The sequence below is a fragment of the Octopus sinensis genome, linkage group LG22 (assembly GCF_006345805.1).
Source record: "Octopus sinensis linkage group LG22, ASM634580v1, whole genome shotgun sequence".
Lineage (NCBI taxonomy): Eukaryota > Metazoa > Mollusca > Cephalopoda > Octopoda > Octopodidae > Octopus > Octopus sinensis.
Window position 1 is genome coordinate 6,106,064 of NC_043018.1, and position 22,692 is coordinate 6,128,755.

The following is a 22,692-nucleotide window of genomic DNA, read 5'->3' on the forward strand; positions in this document are numbered from 1 at the left end:
AGAAAATGACTCTCCCCAGACACAACAGAATAAAGATTTGTTGTGGTAAAAGAGAATGGATGATGGAGTGCAACAGGGATTGTGAAGGTGAGGTCCATAGATGCCGACTTGAAATTATAAGGTGGTGAGAGATAATTGTGACTAGTGGTAGAGGGTGACAAACAAGGAGTACTGAACTGGGATGTTTAATGCCATCCCTCACTACACAGGCATCATGATGGAAGGGAGAAGGGGTTTGCATGATGGAGGGATGGTGGGAAAGAAGTATAATAATGACAATAGGTAATGGTTGAAGGATTGAATATAGCTGCTGTCGCTTGTTATATACTGTATTTTAATATGTATAAGGAACCCTTTTTTTGTCAAAAATTAGGTTTGAAAAAATATGGGAGTTTCTTTTACATGGATAGTATTATAATCCCTTAGAAAACCTTTTTTCCAAATTTAAGCCCCCAAAATTAGGGGGTTCCTTATACATATTAGAATACAGTACATGGCATGGTACAGAGAAGAGAATAATGAATAGGGTTTTATATATATATACACACACATACACACACACACACACACACCACACACACACACACATATATATATCGTGATCACATGACTGACCAGGCTATCAGATTTTGTTACTCATCATTGATCACAATGCGCTGTTGCATTGTTACAGCCTTCAAAAGATGGCCACCCCGCTGACTAGGCAAGCAAGCTAACATTCCTACATGATCGAAAGGGGATATTAAAGCAATGTGGAATGAAGTGTTTTGCACAAGAAAACAAAACTGCTCAGCCTGGAATTCGAACCCATGATCTAGTGATCATGAATGCAACAGTCTTAACCACCGGGCCATGTGCCTATATGTATGTATGTATGTATGTGTGTCTGTGTGTGTATATATATATATAAAATTATTAATTTTATTATTATTGTTATTGATTAGCAGAAGTTACTGAGTGACTCATGGGCCAACAGTTTCTTGCAGAGCCAATGCTCGAAACTTTTGTCCCTTGAGTAACTCTGTCAGTTCGGCCAATTAATAATAAAATCTAATATTTAGAGTTGCATTTTCCTGTTTGTATTACCAAACTTATATACATGTGTGTGTGTATGTATGTAAGTATATATATAATCAAAAATAAGCAACAAGAATGGCTCCGGTAATTTAGTACAATTGTTTCATACTATAACATTTTATTAAAAGCTGTAAATATATATATATATATATATATATATATATATATATATATATATATATATATACATGCGTCTGTGCATACATATATATTAGAAGTGACACCTTCACTAATTGATACTATGAGTTCTACATTTCCAATCTTCAAAAGATATGAATTTCAGAGTAACAATTTGGGAAGTTTTTTAGCTTCTAATAAATACAATTCAACATTCTGTATTGAGTACTCTTCTTGTTTGGACCTTTTTTTGCTAACATACATGAATACACAGACACACACATGTACAACATCACCGACACACATGTGCACTGTCACACAAATACACACACACACACACACACACACACACACACTTACACATGTACACCCTCACTCATACACATACGTATACTGCGTGCGACATATTATTGTCTTTGTTTCTGCTGGGGTAATGTGTCTTTGACTAACAATAAGCATCATGGCTGCATCGCGACCGTGTTTGTCTTACTAAACTCTGCCTATGATAGCATTTAATCGCTTCTGCTTTTGTTGTATATTTGGCATTTAACCATTTAAAGAACTTCATTTGGAGTGGCAGGTGAGGGCAGGTGCCTTTGTAGTGTGCTTCTGTATTGTCTGAATAAATTTCTATATTGCAATAACATTGCTCTAGTGTCTTTGTCCAGCTTGTAACTTTTGGCATTGCAATTGGCGCAAAAAAACATGATGTTGCTATAGCAACCCCACTGCATCTATGCTGCGTTATTTGTGCATTATTGCTTAGACTTTAACATTCAGCTTGCCATTGCAGAAAAATATGGCATTACTACAGCATCATCATTGCACCTATATTGTGCTACTTATGCGTCACTATCCAGCTTTTGATTTTCAGCTTTCTCATCAGACAAGATAATTCAATGTATATAACACACACACACACACAAAATAAATGCCACATGCAAACACATGGTATATTTATAGAAGAAAGCATGCACATCTAAGTGTCAAAAGATGACACCACTATGGTTTCATTATTGTACCTCCATCTGACTACTTATGCATTGTTGTTCGTTGTTTAGCTTGTAACTTTTGGCTTTGTCATTGCAGAAAAGCGGCATCAACATGGTATGATTACTATACTTCATGGTACCATTTTTTTTTTTCGTTGCTCAGCTTTTGCAGACAAACCTCTATCATTCTATCTTGATGGTATAACCACTGCATTGCGTTGTGTCATTCTATCATTTCTACTTGACATTTAAAGCTAACCCTGTGTCATTTCATTACTGCAGTATTTCCATTCTGTTACTTTACTTATCACATCTTTGGATACATATCACAATTCTGGAAGTTTTGTGGTCTTTTTTACAGCTTTATTTCTGCTAAAACCATGACATCACTTCAGTAACACCACTGCGTCTTATGCTACAAAATTTCCAAGCCATACTTAGCATAAAAACTGCACTATTTACTTACTCATATGCTGTTGCTATTGTCTCAGAGGTTATAAATTTCGCTGTAAACATTTTTGCCATAGGAAAATACACTGTAAAAAAAAAAAAATTGTGAAAACAAAAAAGGATCAGCTGTTTTTTGTTTTAAAATGACAACTTCATCAACTGACCTATCAAATTAGATAAAGGTAATTTCTTTGAAATAAGTTACCTAGCTTACAGTCCGCTTGTGTGCCTACGTTTTGGTGAAATTTCCTGTGGCAAATTTTCCTATGGCAAAAATGTTTACTGCGAATTTTCTGGATATGTATCTTGGAGACCACAAAATATCCAACATTGGTGAATGATTGTCACACCACAAACAGCAGAAACAAGAGGACGACACGGAAGAAGCAGAAGATGACATCTTTATTCATGTGTGTAATGCTTTTCTGGACATTTTAAAATATTTTTTTGGTTTTCCTTTTGTATATAGGATGTTAATATCAACTATTTTATGGCTATATTTTTTTGGTCATAATTGTTGTCATTTAGCGCCGTGATCAAGCAGATCTATGGTAAAATGTATTCCAAGTATTTTTTTTACGTTTCTGATATACTGTCAGGGCGGCGAGCTGGCAGAAACGTTAGCACGCCAGGCGAAATGTGTAACCGTATTTCGTCTGCCATTACGTTCTGAGTTCAAATTCCGCCAAGGTCGACTTTGCCTTTCATCCTTTCGGGGTTGATTAAATAAGTACCAGTTACGCACTGGGGTCGATATAATTGACTTAATCCGTTTGTCTGTCCTTGTTTGTCCTCTCTGTGTTTAGCCCCTTGTGGGTAGTAAAGAAATAGATATACTGTCAAAGTCCAAAGCAAAATTATGGTTTAGAATTAACGATAGATATTAAGCATATATGGTATGCTCTGTAGAGTGGTTGGCATTAGGAAAGGTACCAAACTGTAAAAACCATACCAAAGCTGACAGTAGAGCTTGGTGCAATCTTTTGGCCTACCAGCTCTTGTTAAACCGTTCTATGCTCTCATGGAAGACAAACATTAAAGAATGATGATGGTGATGATGCTCCAGGAATCCCATTGTGTGCATACATGTTGGGTATTTTGCTAGAAGTAGCAGTCAAATCTCTGTGTATTACACTATGATCTTAAAAAGAAAGGAATGATGCAATAGACAGTGTAGTCTTTGATACATTGTGTCTGTAAGAAAATAAGATAGTGTAATCTGGAATATCTTTGGACATAGGCCTGCTAGGGGGTATTGCTCCAGCATGGCTTTTGCTGTAATCACTAAAACAATATGAAAAGTTCAAGAACTCTTTGATTAGTTCAGTTGGAGATGATCTGGTGTTAAAGTGCACAGCAGGGGTCGCCACCACCCCCTGCCGGAGCCTTGTGAAGCTTTTATCTTTTGCCTGAAACAAAAGATAAATGATAATGTTATCCAATATGTGTTTTTGTAAGAAGATAACATGTGATCTGAGAGAGATTGGCTGCTATTTCAAGCAGACTTGAGCAGTCATATTGAGGATGATGAGAGAAGTAAAAAAAAAAGGGTAGTATTTGCAATAGAAAAATTTTCTCCTCTATCTACTGAGAGTGGGGTGAGGATGGAGAGAGGTTCTGTGTAGTAATTCCATGTGTTAGAAATAGCAGCTAAATCTCCCTGAAATTAGACCTTCCCATCTGAGAAATAAAGAACTCTTAGCTAACCTGAAGCTAAACACCATCCATTTATGGGCTCCGTTATTTTTGTTTTTTTATTGTGTGTATATTGGTTCCCTTTTAATGAACAATACATGATAGATCAATGTGCTAGAAATAGCAGCCAAAGTCTTCTTCTGATCACCCCCTGCTAGAAATAGCAACCAAAGTCTTCCTCAGATCACACCCTGCTAGAAATAGCAGCTAGAGTCTTCCTCAAAAAATAGCAGCTAAAGTCCTCCTAAAATTACACCCTGCTAGAAATGGCAGCCAATACCTTCCTCAAATCACTTCCTGCCCTCTTAAAATATTTGTAATGATTCCAAAGTTTGGATGATCGTGTTCGGAACATCTTTGATCATAGGTGTGCTCCATCAGAAGTGACCTGGGGCTAAATAACTACAGCAATTGTATGTTCTATCACCATCATCATCATCAACCCCTGGACATTGTCTCAAGTCCTAAAACTCATAGACCTGGTTACCTGGTTTCCATGGCATTATAAGGGTTCAAGATGACAACGTCCCCCTTGAATGGGAACCCAGTTCGTTTCAGGGTTACTCATTTACAGCTGAACAGACTGGAGCAGTTTGAAATGAAATGTCTTTCTCAAGAACAAAATGCACTACCTGACCCAGGGATGGAAACCACCATTTTGTCATAATAAGTGTGGGATCTTTGCGGTTTGAACCGTAGTTTTTTCTAGCGGTGTCATATGAAATTGTCACCCATAATTATGACCCTAGTATCAATCTATTGCATTTCAATCTGTTTTAGGGTTAGGGGTGGGGTGAAGGGTATCTTTTTTTTCTTCACAAATGTAAATAAACCCAATCTGTTTCTTAAACGAGGGACATATTCATACAGCACAGAATGTTTTTTACATCAATAGACGTCATTGATTGGTTGAAATTGCAGAAATTAAAAAAAAAACAACAAATATCTTACAAACTATAGAATTTTCTCAATAAAGCCAAGAGAAAAAGATGTTTTATAAACACATTCTACCAGTATACGAAGTTTAAAATTTTTTAGTTACCTAGAAATTATTTTAAAAAACTGCCGGTCAAACCGGAAAGATCCTGAGTGTATCATCATAACCACTAGGCTACATATCTTCGTTGTATGTATTCTCATTATTTATTCCCTTATTCATCATTGATATTTCTGATTGCCTTGCAGCGACCGAGCGAAGGGGACGTAACTGCCAGTCGGTACCAGGGATCACAGAGACTTGCCAACTTTTTCCGGAGCAGCAGCCAAGCAGAGATCGATGTGAACTCCACATCGCCAGACATACGATCGACGGGATCGTCGCCTTCTAACTTTATGATCGGATGTCTGAATGAGAGTCCAAGTTTCAGCCTGAATGACCGACACGGTCAAGGTCAAGTTCAAGGACGTTCAGGGTCAGATCCGGCTCTTGGAGAAGCTTCATCTTCAATTTTGTTTGGTGGTATGAAGAAGGACTTGTCTGATAACGAGGCGTATGGAAGAGCAGACAAATTACAAGCAATGGAGTCAAATTCTCCGAGTAATTATAGTAAAGGTATTTATATTTATTTAAAATAATAATAATAATAATAATGAAATTATTGTATACTTCATCCGTGTCGGTGACATGTAAAAAGCACCAACAATCGCGAATATTTGCTAGCCTCCTCCGGCCCCTGTGCCGGTGGCACGTAAAAAGCACCCACTAAACTCTTGGAGTGGTTGGCGTTAGGAAGGGCATCCAGCTGTAGAAACACTGCCAGATCAGACTGGAGCCTGGTACAGCCTCCTGGCTTCCCAGATCCCCAGTCAACCGTCCAACCCATGCTAGCATAGAAAACGGACTTAAAACGATGATGATGATGATACATAAAGTGTACACACACATATATACATACATGCATATAAATTTCTGTGTCTGTGTATATGTCTACACGCACACAAATTTAAATATATATAGATTTAGATGTTTGTCTTTACAGTTATATGTTTGTATATAGATATGTATATATATATATGTTACTCTTTTAGTTTCAGATGATTCAGAAGAATTACCATTCCTACTGCTTAGTCAAGTAAGTATGACGCTGCTTCATAATAATGTATAAATTTATTTTATGGAGTGATAGCCATGGTTGTGGAAGCGAAACGATTATCTCAGCATATGTGCCGTGTCTGTGTGAGCTAACTTATATACCCATTTATGTGTATGTACACACACACACACACCACATATGTGAGCATATGTGCAAAACAAGTGGGAAAAGATTAGTACCTGAATACCAAAGGTAGATTAAAATTGTATATTTAATTCAGGTTCTGTAAAACTTTATGTGTCGTTGTCAGAGCAGCCAACTGGCTCCATGCCGGTGGCATGTAACAGGGACCATTCAAGCGTGATCTTTACCAGCATCGCCTTACTGGCACCTCTGCTGGTGGCATGTGTAAAAAGATTCGAGCAAGGTCATTGCCAGTACCGCCTGATTGGCCCCGTGCTGGTGACATGTAAAATGCACCCACTACACTCTCAGAGTGGTTGGTGTTAGGAGGGGCATCCAGCTGTAGAAACTCTGCCAGATCAAGATTGGAGCCTGGTGTCGCCATCTGGTTCGCCAGCCCTCAGTCAAAATCGTCCAACCCATGCTAGCATGGAAGGCGGACGTTAAATGATGATGATGATGATGATGATATATATATATATATATGTGTGTGTGTGTGTGTATCTATATATGGAAATGGGCCCTCTTCAATCATGAAGACCATGGGATTGCACCTTGAAAGTTTCCCTCTCAGGCACAAGTCCAAGCAAGGTAGATTATGGAAGACCAGCAGTCACCCATGCATACCAGCCTCTCCTCTCTACGCCACTGATGTCACCCAAGGGAAAGGTAAAGGCTGATACAGCTTAGCTTGAGAGGCGGTTGGATGGAACTTACACTCGCCTCCTTATGAGAGCTCAAAATCTCTCATAGAAGCATCATCCAACCAAAGTACAAATATAAGGGAAATTACCACCTGTATCATCTCTTGTGAAAGGTAGAAGAGTCCAGTTTGCTGGACATTGTTGTAGAGCTGAAAACGAGGTAATTTCTACTCTTCTCCTCTGGAAGCCATCTACTCGCAATACCAGAGGGCGCACACTCTCCTTCCCTGATGTAATCTCCAGGGATACAGGCATCCAGCAACAGGACCTCCGTAATGCTATGATGGACCGTGAAGTCTGGCGTAACATAGTAAATTCCATTGTCTCAACCACGGTCGAATAATGATGATGACAGCTTAGCACCAGTGATGTCAAAACTCATTTCTACAGCTGAGTGAACTGGAGATTGGAGCCTGGTGTCGCCATCTGGTGTTGCTCAAGAACACAATTTATCCATTCATAAACACACACACACACACTTGTGTGTGTGCAGTACCCCTGGGCCTTGCTCTATCCTTTTGTTCCAGTCATTCCTACCCAGATCATCAGCTCTCTGGAATCTCTTCCTTGGTTATGTCTTGGCTACCGATTTGATTTGTGATAATTCAAACAGAAAATTAACAGCAACACACACACACACACACACACACATACACACACACACATGGAAGCATGTATGTATGCACATGAGCACACAGACATTCTGCCTCTCACACGCACATTCTTTCTCTCTCACACACATACACACACTCTCTCTCTCTCACATGCACACACATTCTCTCATATACTCAAACACATTCTCTCTCTCTCTCACACACACACACACATGCTCACCCACTTTCACATATACCTAAACAGTCCTCTTTAGTTACTAAGTCTGCATAATTCCATCTTTTCATTCAGGAAGAATACGGAGAACATCGGTCCGGCATCTGTTATTGTCGGTTTAGCAATTCTGGTCAGTATGTGGCCAGTCTGGATGCCGATGGAGTGGTCAAGTAAGTAAATTGTCTGTCTGTCTATCAGTTTCTCTTTCTCTTTCTCTGTGCATATGGTCAGGGTGTGATTTTGGAGACTGACCACTGGATAAAGAACAGTCTGTCTCTTAGTGTGTGTGTCTGTCTGTATATGTTTGTGTGTGGTGTCTGTATGTTTGTGTGTATGTGTGGTGTCAGTGTGTGTGTGGTGTGATGTTTTTGATATTGTGTTGATACTCTTCTGATATTGTTCTCTGCTAGAGTCTGGACATGGAGCCCTCAGCCAGCTACAAAGGCCACATGTATGGCAAAATCTCCGTTCCTCTCTTTAGAATGGTCACAGAAATCAGACAGACTTGTAAGTAAAACATTTAGTTTGAATTTTTTTTTATATTATTTAAAAAAATTTATTTATCAAATGCTGTGTGTGTTAAACAAAAGCATGGCTCTGTAGGTCAAGGGTTTTCTTTACCATCCTACAGTTTCAAGTTCAACTTCGTTGTGCACCATCTTGGATGTGTGTTCTCCTACTATTGCATCCAGCTCACCAAGGCCTTGTCAGTGAATTTGGTTGATGGAAACTGTGAGGAAGCATGTCATGTTAGTATGTGTTATTCTCAAAACACTAGTGTAATATCCCATGCAATACATATGTATACATACATTTCTATGTGGTCTCATGATCATGTGACTGACCAGACCATCAGATGTTGCTACACATCACTGGTCACAATGCGTTCACATTGTTTTAGCCTTCGAATGACGCCACCCCGCTGGTTAAGCGAGCGGGCTAACAGAAGAAAGAGTGAGAGAAAGAGTGGTGAAAGAATACAGCAGGGATCACCATCCCCTGCCGGAGCCTCATGGAGATTTTAGGTGTTTTCGCTCAATAAACACTCACAATGCCCGGTCTGGGAATCGAAACTGCAATCCTACGACCGCGAGTCCACTGCCCTAACAACTGGGCCATTGCGCCTCCACACATTTGTATGTATACGTTAGTATGTATACATTAGTATATATCATCACAGTAATAATATAACCCTCTTTTCTTTCAGTTACTTCTGGGTAATCGATCTGGAAATATCCGATTGTTTGATGTGAAGGACAAGAGATCAGTTGTAGAAGCCTGCACAGATCAAAGTTACCCCAGGTAAGGACATGACTGATTTCATCCTTCAGAAGAATACTGCTCCTTTCATGGACTCTCATACACTCCTGTGGACTCTCCTTTCGTAGATGGCAGATGAAGGTCTCACAGTTTCTTACTGAACAACCCACTGTATATTAGCTCACTCCCTCCATCAAATTAACATTACCTGCACAGGTGCAGGGTATGTCACTTGTTAGATGATGAAGTGATTGCTGTGCATTGGGAAATGAAGTGTTTTGCTCAAGAACACAATTCACTGTCTGATCTGGGTATCGAAACTGCCATCTCATGATCATGAATACAACACCCTAACCACTAGGCTTCATGCTCTCACATAGACCTTTTAGGACTGGACAAAGCTGACCCTGAAATACATGGAAGGATTATACTTGATTAGGGGTGGGAGAATGGATAGGGGTGTAAAGTAAAAAAAAAAAATGTAAAGTTACCTTCTCGAGTCATACTGACTCACAAGGGCTGATTTCATGGCATATCTATTCCCCACCTGGATGGGATGCTAGTCTATTGCAGGATTGCTCACTTTTGCTAGCTGGGTGGACTGGAGCAACATGAAAAGAAGTGTTCTGCTCAAGAACACAACGTATTGCCTGCTCCAGGAATTGAAACTACAATCTTACAATTATGAGTCCAACACCCTATCCACTAAGCCATACGCCTCCACGAGGTAATATGCAGTGGAATAGAACCCTGCACCTCACGGATGTGAACCAAACTTCATATCCATTTGACCACGCTGCTTCCACTTACATATGGATGGGGGTGAGGGTGAGTGAGACTGAAATGGTAAGTGTGTGTGTGTGTGAGAGAGAGAGACAGACAGACAGACAAGGGTATGTAGATAGATATGAGTGACAGAGATTGAGGGTGGACGAGGGCTTCGGTTACTGACAGCAGCTTCATGGAAGACTGGCTTGAATATGTATCTTACCAATAAACATACCACCACCGTCACTACCCCTGCTAACATCAGTGCCATTCTCATCCCCACTCCTTCTTCCACTACCACTATCATCATCATCATCATCATCATCAAGATGATCCCATCAAACAAGTAGTTAAGTATATATGTATTTGAATTCCAATATTTTGAATCTGGGTTTGTTCCCATTAACGGGGTGGCCAGATCTACCTCACTCTTACAGCAACTGCTCTCACACCATTTCGCCATCACACCCCTACTCAAACCAGCTCTCCAAATTTCCTCCTCCACCTGTCCCCTCCATGTTTTCTCTGGTCGACCTCTCTTTCGCGGTTCATTCACTTTAAACTCAAGCACTCACCTCATCAGAACATGATCATTTAGGTGTTCAGAGGACTGGTATTGGAGCTTGTGTTTGTTCAAGGAGATGATTGTGGATCCTAAATTAGGTGTGGTGGAATTGGAGATTTCCACTGAGGATTTGTTAAAGATGAGATAGTATTTATGCTGTGGTGGAAAATTAGATTTTAAGATTCTAAAGAAGAGTTTAGGTAGAAATTTAACATATACTAGCACTATGACCCAGCAACGCCAGGTCATAGTGGTAGTGCATGCATATACAGCTGCGTGCGTGCGCACATACACGCGAGTACTGTCCAAATCTCCGACCAATCACATACAGCTAGCTGGCATTCAATTGGCGTATCAAGTTTCGGGCATTTTGATTGGGTTTTGGATAGAAAATTCACAAAAAAGTCACTTCTATTGATTTTTTTAATGGCTTTGCAGGGTGACTGGGGAAATGTAAAGATGTGCACGACCACCCTTGGACGGTTTTGAATGACCATAGAAAGTGCGTGCCCTTTAACTGAAAAATTGTGGATTTGTATAAAGGATATACACACACACACACACACACAGACAGACATTTTGCCGTTTATATATATAGAGATGTATATATAGATTTATAAATTTAGGTCACAGTGTATGGATTCAACTAATCTGGTGGTACTCAAAAAAACTCCTTAATGTATCATTTTTTGAAACATTTAGAATATATAATATGATATAAGAGAAAACAATTGATTCTCAACTTAATAAAACATGTTTTATGAAACTCAGAAACAATTGTTATTACCTCCGCCAAGGAAGGAGATTATGTTTTCATCAGCGTTGGTTTGTCCATCTGTCCCTCTGTCTGTCCGTCTTTGTGCAAAATAACTCAAAAAGTTGTGAACGGTATTTGATGAAACTTGCAGGAAAAGTTGGTAATGACACCAGGAAGGTGGTGATCCGGGAATTTTTATAGACTCTTGAAGGATTTTTCATTTGTTATATTTACTTAACATGAAGTATTAATGTTACGTTCTTTGATTATCTCCCTTGAAAACACGTTCATCGTTTCCACATAACCTATGGTGGCGTTGCTGTTTCCAAAGTTTATTTTCATTTCTCTATTTGTAATTTTATTCGCATATCTATCTTAAAATGAACTGCTTGATGGAGGTCTGTGGAAGATGACATGACAAGACTTGACTATTGGGATCGACTCAAAAAGCTCAGACTTTGCTCCCTCCACTGCTGCTGTGAGCTCTATATTATCTGTATGATGTGGGGAATATTCCATCAACATTGCCCATCTTTAAAATTCGTCCGAGGCAAGGCCCCCATGCCATCCATCCACTACAGAAACGTTCGTGTCGTATCACAACACTATGACAGAACTAATTCACCTTGATTGGCCCAGCTCTCTTCAACATCGTGCCAGAGACACATAAAGGAGGAAAGTCACTTCACGGCATTCAAACGATCCCTAGATGATTACCCACAACAAATACCAGATTTACCACCCACACCCAGATATGTCTCTGAAAACAATAACCCTCTGCTTGAATGGGCTACAGTTATGTTTTACCAGTGTTGGTTTGGGAAATTGGGCAATTTTCAGCATGCGTGTATATGGGTGAAAATGAGCTGCTTGGCGGAGGCCTGTTGGTCTCCGAGTGCTTTTCTAGTTAAATAGAATTTCCAATGGTTAAATAGATTTTATAATACTATATTTCTCTCGTTATTTATAACTTTATATATATATATATATGTATGTATGTATATATATATATATATATATATATATATATATATATATATATATATATATATATATACATCTAATGTAGGATAAAATTTTTCGAAAAAAATTCTGTCAATGGCCAGCATATTAAAAAATACCTTTAAAGGTTAAATTTATAAACAATTTATAAGTAAGGGCAAAAGAAAAAATTTCTAAAGCCAAAATATGCCGAAAATAGACAACGTCAATAACCATGTAATTCATCACTAACGAGCATACGTTTCGAAGAAAGCCGATAGAAATTTCTAAAAAATCCCATTATTACCATATCGGACCCGATTTCAGAGTTAGTTCATAAGAACCTTCCCTTCACCAGTGATAAATGCGGCAAAGGAATAAGTGAAATACTTACCTATACCCACGGAAGAAGCGAGCACTAAGTCGTGAGCACAACTAAGTACCCCAAATATATTCAAAATAGAAACTCTCCAGCCCCATTTCTTTTGCCCTTACTTATAAATTATATATATATATATATATATATATATATATATATATATATATATTATTGTTGAATATTTCAGAATCTGCTGTCTGTGTAGCAGTCCATCGACCAATCAGTTTGTGTGTTCAGCAACCACGAGTAAGATGAAGAGTGGTAGCGTTACCAGCGGCAATGGTGGCCAGTCTACAGCAGCAGCCAGTCGTATTGGTCGACTGTCCATCTGGAATTTGAAAACCATGAAAATGGAGGTAAGACTTCCCTTCACACACACACACACACGCACACGTACACATGTAAACATAGTCGCTTCTAATTTGTTGTGCATTATTACTGTTCTTTAACCCCAGGTCAACCCTGAGTGGGATTGAACCTGAAACAACGTGGTTGGAAAGCAAACTACTCAACTGTACAGCCACACTTGGACCTCTCTCTCTCTCTAAATACACACACACATATTAGCATCATCATCATCATTCAATGGTTGTTTTCCATGCTAGCATGGCTTTGATGGTTTGACAGGAGCACAATCATGACATGCGTGTTTATACTGGGCTTCTGCACAGTTTCCATCTACAAAATTCACCCACAAAGCATTGGCTGGTTTGGAGCTGTAATAGAAAGCACTTGCCCAAGGTGCTATGCTGAGGGACTGGACATGAAACTGTGGGGTAGGGGTTACATCGACTCCACTGTTCAACTGGTACTTAATTTATTGAACTCCCAAAAGGATGAAGGGCAAAGACAACCTTGGCAAAATTTGAACTCAGACCATGAAGTCTGACAAAATACTGCTAAGCATTTCACCCAACACTGTAACGATTCTGTCAGCTTGCCACCTTCTTCACCTGAACAACAACAACAACAACAATAGTAGTAGTAGTAGTAATAATAATAATCTTTTCTAATATAGGCACAAGGCCTAGATTTTTGTGGGGAGGAGCACAATTGATCACGTCAACCCCAGTACTTAACTGGTATTTAATTTATCAACCCCGAAAGGACGAAAGGCAAAGTCAACCTTGGCAGAATTTGAACCCAGAACATAGCAGCAGATGAAAGCATTTCGCCCAATGTGCTAACGATTCTGCCATAATAATAATAATAATAATAATAATAATAATCCTTTCTGCTATAGACTCATGGCCTTGATTTTGTGGGGAGGAGAACAGTCGTTTACATCGACCCCAGTACTTGACAGGTACTCAATTTACCGACCTCAAAAGGATGAAAGGCAAAGTTGACTTCAGTGGAATTTGAACTCGGACGGTAACGACAGACGAAATACCTATTTCTTTACTACCCACAAGGGGCTAAACACAGAGAAGACAAACAAGGACAGACAAAGGCATTAAGTTGATTATATCAACTCCAGTGCGTAACTGGTACTTATTTTAATCGACCCTGAAAGGATGAAAGGCAAAGTCAGCCTCGGCGGAATTTAAACTCGGAGCATAACCGCAGATGAAATACCACAAAGCATTTTGCCCAGCATGTTAACGTTTCTGCCAGCTCGCCACCTTAATAATAATAATAATAATTAATAATAATAATAATAATAATAATAATAATAATAATAATAATAATAATAATAATAAAAATAATAATGATGATGATGATAGATTTGCTCTGTCTATGCTGATCTAGAGCTAATCAACAACAACTGTCATAATAATCCACATTTCGTTTAAAATCCCTGCTTCAATGTTGTTGTTTTACAGAAAACATTGCCAATTGACGGAGGAGGGTTTGTTGCTGTGAACTGCTGTGCTTTCAACCACAATGGTCAACTGTTGATTGTAGGGGCAGTTGATGGGGCAGTGAGAATGTTTGGTAAGTTGCCTTTCTGTCTCTCTTCCCCCCCCTCCCTCTCTGTCACAGTCTCTTTCTTTCCCTCCTTCCTTCTCTGTCTTGGTCTCTCTCTGTGTTTCTCTTTCCCCCCTCTCACCTCTCTCTGTTTCTCTATCCCTCTCACCTCTCCTCCCCTCTCACCTCTCTGTTTCTCTATCCCCCTCACCTCTCCTCCTCTCACCTCACCTCCTCTCACCTCTCACCTCTCCTCCCCTCTCACCTCTCCTCCCCTCTCACCTCTCCTCCCCTCTCACCTCTCCTCCCCTCTCACCTCTCTCTGTTTCTCTATCCCTCTCGCCTCTCCTCCTCCCCTATCACCTCTCTGTTTCTCTATCCCTCTCACCTCTCTCTGTTTCTCTATCCCTCTCACCTCTCTCTGTTTCTCTATCCCTCTCACCTCTCCTCCTCCTCCCCTCTCCCCTCTCTGTGTTTCTCTTTCCTCCTCTCACCTCTCCTCTCCCTTCTCTCTCTCCCTCTCTCCAGTAGATGATCCAGTTTGGTAAATCCTCTTCCTCCCCTACTTTCTCCTTTCTCTTCTCTCTCTCTCTCTCCTCCTCTCCCCTCCTCCACCCTTCATAAGCAACAAAATCTTTACAATCCATTAATTTCCTTCAATTAACCCTGTGTGTGTATGTGCATGTCTCTATGATGTGTATATGCATGCTTACCTTTGTATATCAGTGTGCAGATGTGCATATTTCCATGTGTATATATATGGGGGTGCATTTGTGCATATGCGTATGCATGTGTATATGTGTTTATATATTTTTCTGTGTGGTTGTGTTTATATATATATATACCTGTATGTGTATATGTTGTTATATGTGTATATATGCACATGTGTGTACATTTGTGTATGTCTCTATATGTTTGCACATGCCCTCATAGTATGTGTGTATGTGTGCTGATGTGTCTTTCCATAATGCAAGTGTATGTACATGTACACGTTTCTATATTGTATATATATATATGAGCAAAAGCCCTCCCCCCCCCCGTCCAATGGACGGTGCTGAGTTGTCAAATATTTAAACCAAATTTTCTCAAAACAACTTGTCTGACCGTCCCATAGGCCTCTCCTTTGAGAAACACTGATTTAACGTAAATTTGAGACACCAGCAAAAGAAGAAATAAAGATAGACTTTGTTTCTATTCCAAAGAAAAACAGCTTTATCAATCACATTCTCACCTGGAATCGATTTTTGTAATTTTTTCAGGACTTATACATGCCCTGATACCGTCAGTATCTACATATCAAATTTGAGCGCAATCAGATGGAGGATGCCCGAGATCCTAGAAGACACACACACAGACAGACAGAACGGATTTTATATAATATATATATACACAAAAAATTAGAAAAGACCACCTTTTTTCAATTCAAAATGACCAATTAAATTACACCATCCAGAAAATTACATATAATAGAAATATTAAAATAAAAATAACAATAAAATACCAATGATTAAGTAAATTGCAAAAAAAAATAATAAAAAAATATATACGTTTTTATTATTATTTTGCAATTTACTTAGTCATTGGTATATTATTGTTATTTTAATTTTAATATTTCTATTATATGTAATTTTCTAGATGGTGTAATTTAATTGTTCATTTTGAATTGATAAATGGGGTTTTTTTTTCTAATTTTTTTATATATACTCTTACTCTTTTACTCTTTTACTTGTTTCAGTCATTTGACTGTGGCCATGCTGGAGCACCGCCTTTAGTCGAGCAAATCGACCCCAGGACTTATTCTTTGTAAGCCTAGTACTTATTATATCGGTCTCTTCTTGCTGAACCGCTAAGTGACAGGGATGTAAACACACCAGCATCGGTTGTCAAGCGATGGTGGGGGGACAAACACAGACACACAAACATATACACACACATACATATATATATATATATATACATATATACGACGGGCTTCTTTCAGTTTCTGTCTACCAAATCCACTCACAAGGCTTTGGTCAGCCCGAGGCTATAGCAGAAGATACTTGCCCAAGGTGCCATGCAGTGGGACTGAACCCGGAAACATGTGGTTCGTAAGCAAGCTACTTACCACACAGCCACTCCTATATTGTGTGAAATTTGATTTAGTATTTCTAAATTGAATTTTTCCCTGTAAGTTAGGATTAATATTCCCTCAAATAATTATTATTGATATATATATATATATATGTTTGTATGTGCCTGTCTTATATGAAACCAGCTCTATAGCCATCATCATCATCATCAAAAGTCAAAGGTCACATGTCACTGTCCTATTTACAGATATGCAACAACAGAAGACCATAGCCAAATGGGCAGCACACGAAGGCGAAGTTCTTTCATTGCAGTTCAGTTCTGATGAAACGTCCTGCTTCACCATGGGTATCGACAATAAGGTGAGAACCACTCTAACTTTATTCACCCTGATTTCCTTTTCCCAAACACCTCGCACTTCTTCTCTTCTTCTTCTTCTTCTTCTTCTTCTTCTTCTTCTTCTTCTCTTCTTCTTCTTCTTCTTCGTCTTCGTCTTCTTCTTCTTCCTTCTCTTTTTCTTTACGCCATCATCATCATTTAACGTCTGCTCTCCATGTTGGCATGGGTTGGATAGTTTGACAAGAGCTTCCCAGGCTCCATGTCTGTTTCGACATGGTTTCTGTGGCTGGATGGCCTTTCTAATGCCAACCACTTTACAGAGTCCTGGGTGCATGTATGCAGCACAGCTCAGTAGCAAGGTATGGATGCTTTCTATGTGGCATCAGAACCTACGAGCCTGAAAGATTAGAAAGGCTCAGTTTGGAGAGGGTTGCAAGGACATCCACAAACTGCCAGGGGTCTCAGTCCTCTGTCATCCCCTCTGTGAGGGCCCAATGTCTAAAGATCCTTTCTCACCACTTTGTCCCCTGTTTTCCTGGGTTTACTCCTTCCACATGTTCCCTCTACAATTAAAGATCTGCACCTCTTGATATAACTGTTTTCATTCAAACACATCACATGACCATACCAGTGCAGTCTTCACTCTTCCACCGTGCCGGTGGCACGTAAAGAGCACCATCTGATCGTGGCCGTTGCCAGCCTCGCCTGGCCTCTGTGCCAGTGGCACGTAAAAAGCACCATCTGATCGTGGCCATTTGTCAGCCTCGTCTGGCACCTGTGCCGGTGGCACGTAAAAAGCACCCACTACACTCATGGAGTGGTTGACGTTAGGAAGGGCATCCAGCCATAGAAACATTGCCAGATTGGACTGGGCCTGGTGCAGCCTTCTGTCTTCCCAGATCCCAGTTGAAGCGTCCAGCCCATGCCAGCATGGAAAGCAGATGCTAAACAATGATGATGATGATGATGACTACATTCGATGCGTTGTATACCTAGTTTTTCTCTCAAATCATTTATACTGTCGTATACGTACACCTAATATTAACCATCCAGCAGAATGTACTGGCTTCATTTGTCAAGCCTTCACATATCTTCAGTAGTCACAGCCCATGTTTCATTGCCATGTAGCATAGCTGTTCATACACAGGCATCATACAATCTGCCTTTCATTGAGGGAGCAGCCCTTCATTACTATCAGAGATAGTAGCTCACTGAACTTCATCCGTGTCTGTGTGTATAGACAGCTGATTGATTAATCTGGCACTATGGTAAAAGACTTTTGATCCATAGAGTATATTGGCCAGGATACTGGGGTAGGTGGCCAGGTCTTTCCCCAAAGACTTTTGTGGATTCCATGGACAGCAAGGCTCACCAATGGAGAAGTTCTTAAGCAGATAAGGCCAAAAATGTCGCTAGAAGCTAGGATCACCAAGCATAGATTGGCATATTTCGATCATACTATGCGGAGAAAATCCCTGGAGAAGGACATCATGCTCGGAATGGTCAGTGGCAAGAGAGGAAGAGGCCGACCAAGAACCCACTGGCTTGACACCATCAGGAGTGATACCGGAATGGACATAGCCAATCTGAAAGAAGCGGCCCAGGATAGAACTGACTGGAGGACACTGATCCAACGAGTGACCGAGAGTCGAGTTCAACTGAGCGGATAGAGAGAGATGGTAAAAGACACAGAGACTTTATCCAGGGGACGGACAGTGAGAAAAGGGCAAGAGAACTGAACCCAGAATGAATGTGAATTATGACTGGGTTGCAGCTGTAAATGAAGGAAGGCAAACTCATTAATCAGACAGGTTACAAGGTGGCGAGCTGGCAGAATCGTTAGCTCGCCGGGTGAAATGCGTAGCCGTATTTCATCTGCCGTTACGTTCTGAGTTCAAATTCCACTGAGGTCGACTTTGCCTTTCATCCTTTCGGGGTCGATAAATTAAGTACCAGTTACACACTGGGGTCGATATAATCGACTTAATCCGTTTGTCTGTCCTTGTTTGTCCTCTCTGTGTTTAGCCCCTTCTGGGTAGTAAAGAAATAGGTTACACTCTACCACCATGTCCTCCATGTGCACCATGTGTTTGGTATCTGATTCCGTAAAGCAATTCCATTCTTTCTTGTAGTTCTACCAATGGAGCATCCTTCAACCTGGCAAGAAGCTGACCGAGTTTGTCATCTTCCACACGGCTACATCACCAATCATCATCAACAAACCATTTTCTGGCCGGGAAACTCTGTACGGCAGATCCTTTGCCTTCGACAGTGAAGGTCACTACATGTTGACCTGTCATAAAAATGAAGGTATTATATATGAGGTGAGTAAAAACAACGATGCTTTCTTTTTTTTTTAATTCTTTCACTTCTTTCTTTCTAAAGAATTTCCACCCTTGGATCTTTTCGGTTTGAACGGCAGTTTTTTCTAGCGGTGACATTTTTTTTTTCTTTTACTTGTTTCAGTCATTTGACCGCGGCCATGCCTTTAGTCGAGCAAATCGACCCCGGGACTTATTCTTTGTAAGCCCAGTACTTATTCTATCGGTCTCTTTTTGCTGAACCGCTAAGTGACGGCGACGTAAACACACCAGCATCGGTTGTCAAGCAATGCTAGGGAGACAAACACAGACACACAAACACACATACATACACACATATATATATATATATACATATATACGACAGGCTTCTTTCAGTTTCCGTCTACCAAATCCACTCACAAGGCATTGGTCGGCCCGGGGCTATAGCAGAAGACACTTGCCCAAGATGCCACGCAGTGGGACTGAACCCGGAACCATGTGGTTAGTTAGCAAGCTACTTACCACATAGCCACTCCTGCGCCTGTCATATGAAATTGTCACCCATAATTATGACCCTAGTATCGATCTATTGCATTTCAATCTATTTTAGGGTTAGGGGTGGGAGGAAGGGTATCTTTTTATCTTCATAAATGTAAATAAACCCAATTTGTTTCTTAAACGAGGGACATATTCATACAGCACAGAATGTTTTCACCTCAATAGACGTCATTGATTGGTTGAAATTGCAGAAATTGAAGAAAAAAAACAACAAATATCTTACAAACTATAGAATTTTCTCAATAAAGCCAAGAGAAAAAGATGTTTTATAAACACATTCTACCAGTATACAAAGTTTAAAAGTGTTTAGTTACGTGGAAATTATTTTAAAAAACTGCCGTTCAAACCGAAAAGATCCCTACCCTCTAAAGAATTTCTACTCTCGGATCTTTTCGGTTTGAACGGCAGTTTTTTCTAGCAGTTTCATATGAAATTGTCACCCATAATTATGACCCTAGTATCGATCTATTGCATTTCAATCTGTTTTAATCTGTGGAGGGAAGGGTATTTTTTTTTTCTTCAGAAATGTAAATAAACCCAATCTGTTTCTTAAATGAGGGACATATTCATACGGTACAGAATGTTTTCACCTCAGTAGACATCATTGATTGGTTGAAATTGCAGAAATTGAAGGAAAAAAACAACAAATGTCTTACAAACCATAGAATTTTATCAATAAAGCCAAGAGAAAAAGATGTTTTATTAACACATTCTACCAGTATACGAAGTTTAAAAGTGTTTAGTTACGTGGAAATTATTTTAAAAAACTGCCGTTCAAACCGAAAAGATCCCTACCCTCTACAGATGCATTTCTGAAGTTTTCTTCCATCCATGTAGTTTTAGAAGTTTTTCTTCTCATGTTTTTCTTTCTTCTTCTTCCTTCTACCATTTGCAGATAAATTCCGAAGGTTCGTCAGGGTGTTACGCTGATAAGCACATGCTATTGAAGGGCCACCAGGGCTTAGTGACGACTGTCGATTGGTCCCCGTCAGTGGATACCCGCATCTGTTTGACCGGGTCGTTGGACGGCAAAGTGAAGATAAGCACGATGCTTACGAAATGAGGAGATAAACTGAACAAACATGCTGATGATGATGATGAATAAGAATAAGAAGAAGAAGAAGAATCAATTTAAGCAGCAGCAGCAGCACGAACAACAATAATAAAAAGAACGGTGTGACCCTGTCTTTTTCCAAACTTCTGTACAGTAACCGTACAGCATTCTATAGAATTCCCTACTTTGCATCACTGCTGCTGCTGCTGCTGGTGTTGTTGTTACTGTTGTTGTTGTTATTATTGTTGTTGTACTGTGTAAATAATCGTTTCTAGTAGAAGCACAGGGCCGCAAGTAAGAGGCACTGGGTCACAAGTTGATGCCATATAAGGCACAGGGCCAGAAATTGGTACCACTTAAACATAGGGCCACAAATATGGGTTGCAGCAGTGGTGGTGGTAGTGGTGGTGGTGGTGGTGAGAGTTTCATCGAAACCTTCTCTCCCACTTCCCCTGCCAATACTGGTCTGGGACTTTTGTTTTAAGGTCCCCACCCCACATCCCTACAGCAACATGAAAGTCGAAGTAGAGCTTTGACAGGGTTTGAACTCAGAACCTAGAGAACCAGAATAAATATCACACAGCATTTTGTAGTCCAATGTTCTACCAGTTCTTACATTCTCCTGTCCTTATATTGTGTAAATAGTGATGACAACGATGATGATGATGATGGTGATTATTCACCAACATCATCATTTAATGTCCCTTTTTCTATGCTGGCATGGGTTGGATGGGTCAGCAGGATCCTAGTAGCCAGGGGGCTGCATTGGGGCCCACTGTCTGCTTTGGCATGGTTTCTACAGCTGGATGCCCTTCCCAATACCAAACCATTCTACAGAGTGTACTGGGTGCTTTTGATGTAACACCAGTACTAGTGAGGGCACCAAGTACTTTGCCAGATAAGACCCCTGCCCCCTTGACTGAGTGTGATTATAGTATTGAAGTATGATGGAGGAACAGAAACAAGTGTCTTGCTGAAGAGGTAAATACGTGGCTTCTCCTGGTGGGAAGATAGACAGTGAGAGAGAAGCGTGGTGAGGACATGGTTGTTATGTAAAAAAAATAAACATTTTGGGCTGGTTGGCATTTGGAAGGGCATTCAGCTGTAAAAACCAAGCCAAAACTGACCTTGCCTGTGCTGGTGTCATGTAAAAAGCACTGAGTCCACTTTGTGGGCTGGTTCGTGTTAGGAAGGGCATCCAGCCATAAAGACCATGCCAAAACAGACGCAGAAGCCTGGTGCAGCCTCCTGCCTGGCCAGCTCCTGTCAAACCATCCAACCCGTGCCAGCATGGAAGGCAGACGTTAAATGATGAAGCTGATGGTGTTAGTGTTATTAGATAAAATATTTTGTGGTAGTATTTTTTTTCTGCTGCTTCATCTTCTGAGTTCAAATCCTGCTGAAGTTGACTTTGCCTTTCATCCTTCTGGGGGTTGATAAATAAAGTACCTGTGAAGTACAGGGGTCAATTTAATGGAGTAACCCCTATCCCCAAATTTTCAACCCAGTGCCCATGCAAAAAGCAATATTATTGTTATTATTTGTTTGTTTGTTTTGGTTTTTTTTTTGGTTTTTTTTTCTCTCTATAAAAAAAAGAGTAAACTGGCAGAATCGTAACCATGTCAGACAAAATTCTTTGCAGCATTTCTTCCAGCTCATCACATTCTG

At 40.0% G+C, this 22,692-nt stretch overlaps 1 protein-coding gene across 2 annotated transcripts in view; it reads left to right on the plus strand.

The window, feature by feature from the left end:
- LOC115223166 (WD repeat-containing protein 91) overlaps positions 1 to 22,196 on the plus strand; it is a 56,819-nt gene extending 34,623 nt beyond the window's left edge. Inside the window, exons 7-18 of one of the 2 annotated variants that reach the window (XM_036512324.1) lie at positions 2,284 to 2,301; positions 5,517 to 5,883; positions 6,360 to 6,403; positions 8,155 to 8,249; positions 8,490 to 8,586; positions 9,287 to 9,381; positions 12,977 to 13,145; positions 14,616 to 14,727; positions 17,020 to 17,132; positions 19,242 to 19,433; positions 20,866 to 21,069; positions 21,680 to 21,695. In XM_036512324.1, coding sequence (XP_036368217.1) covers positions 2,284 to 2,301; positions 5,517 to 5,883; positions 6,360 to 6,403; positions 8,155 to 8,249; positions 8,490 to 8,586; positions 9,287 to 9,381; positions 12,977 to 13,145; positions 14,616 to 14,727; positions 17,020 to 17,132; positions 19,242 to 19,433; positions 20,866 to 21,033 — 1,470 coding nt within the window. In that variant the 3' untranslated portion in view covers positions 21,034 to 21,069; positions 21,680 to 21,695. Of the gene's footprint in view, positions 1 to 2,283; positions 2,302 to 5,516; positions 5,884 to 6,359; positions 6,404 to 8,154; positions 8,250 to 8,489; positions 8,587 to 9,286; positions 9,382 to 12,976; positions 13,146 to 14,615; positions 14,728 to 17,019; positions 17,133 to 19,241; positions 19,434 to 20,865 lie in introns of both variants that reach the window. The other variant, XM_029793595.2, reaches the window with a different exon arrangement.
- The last annotated feature ends 496 nt before the right edge of the window (positions 22,197 to 22,692 follow it).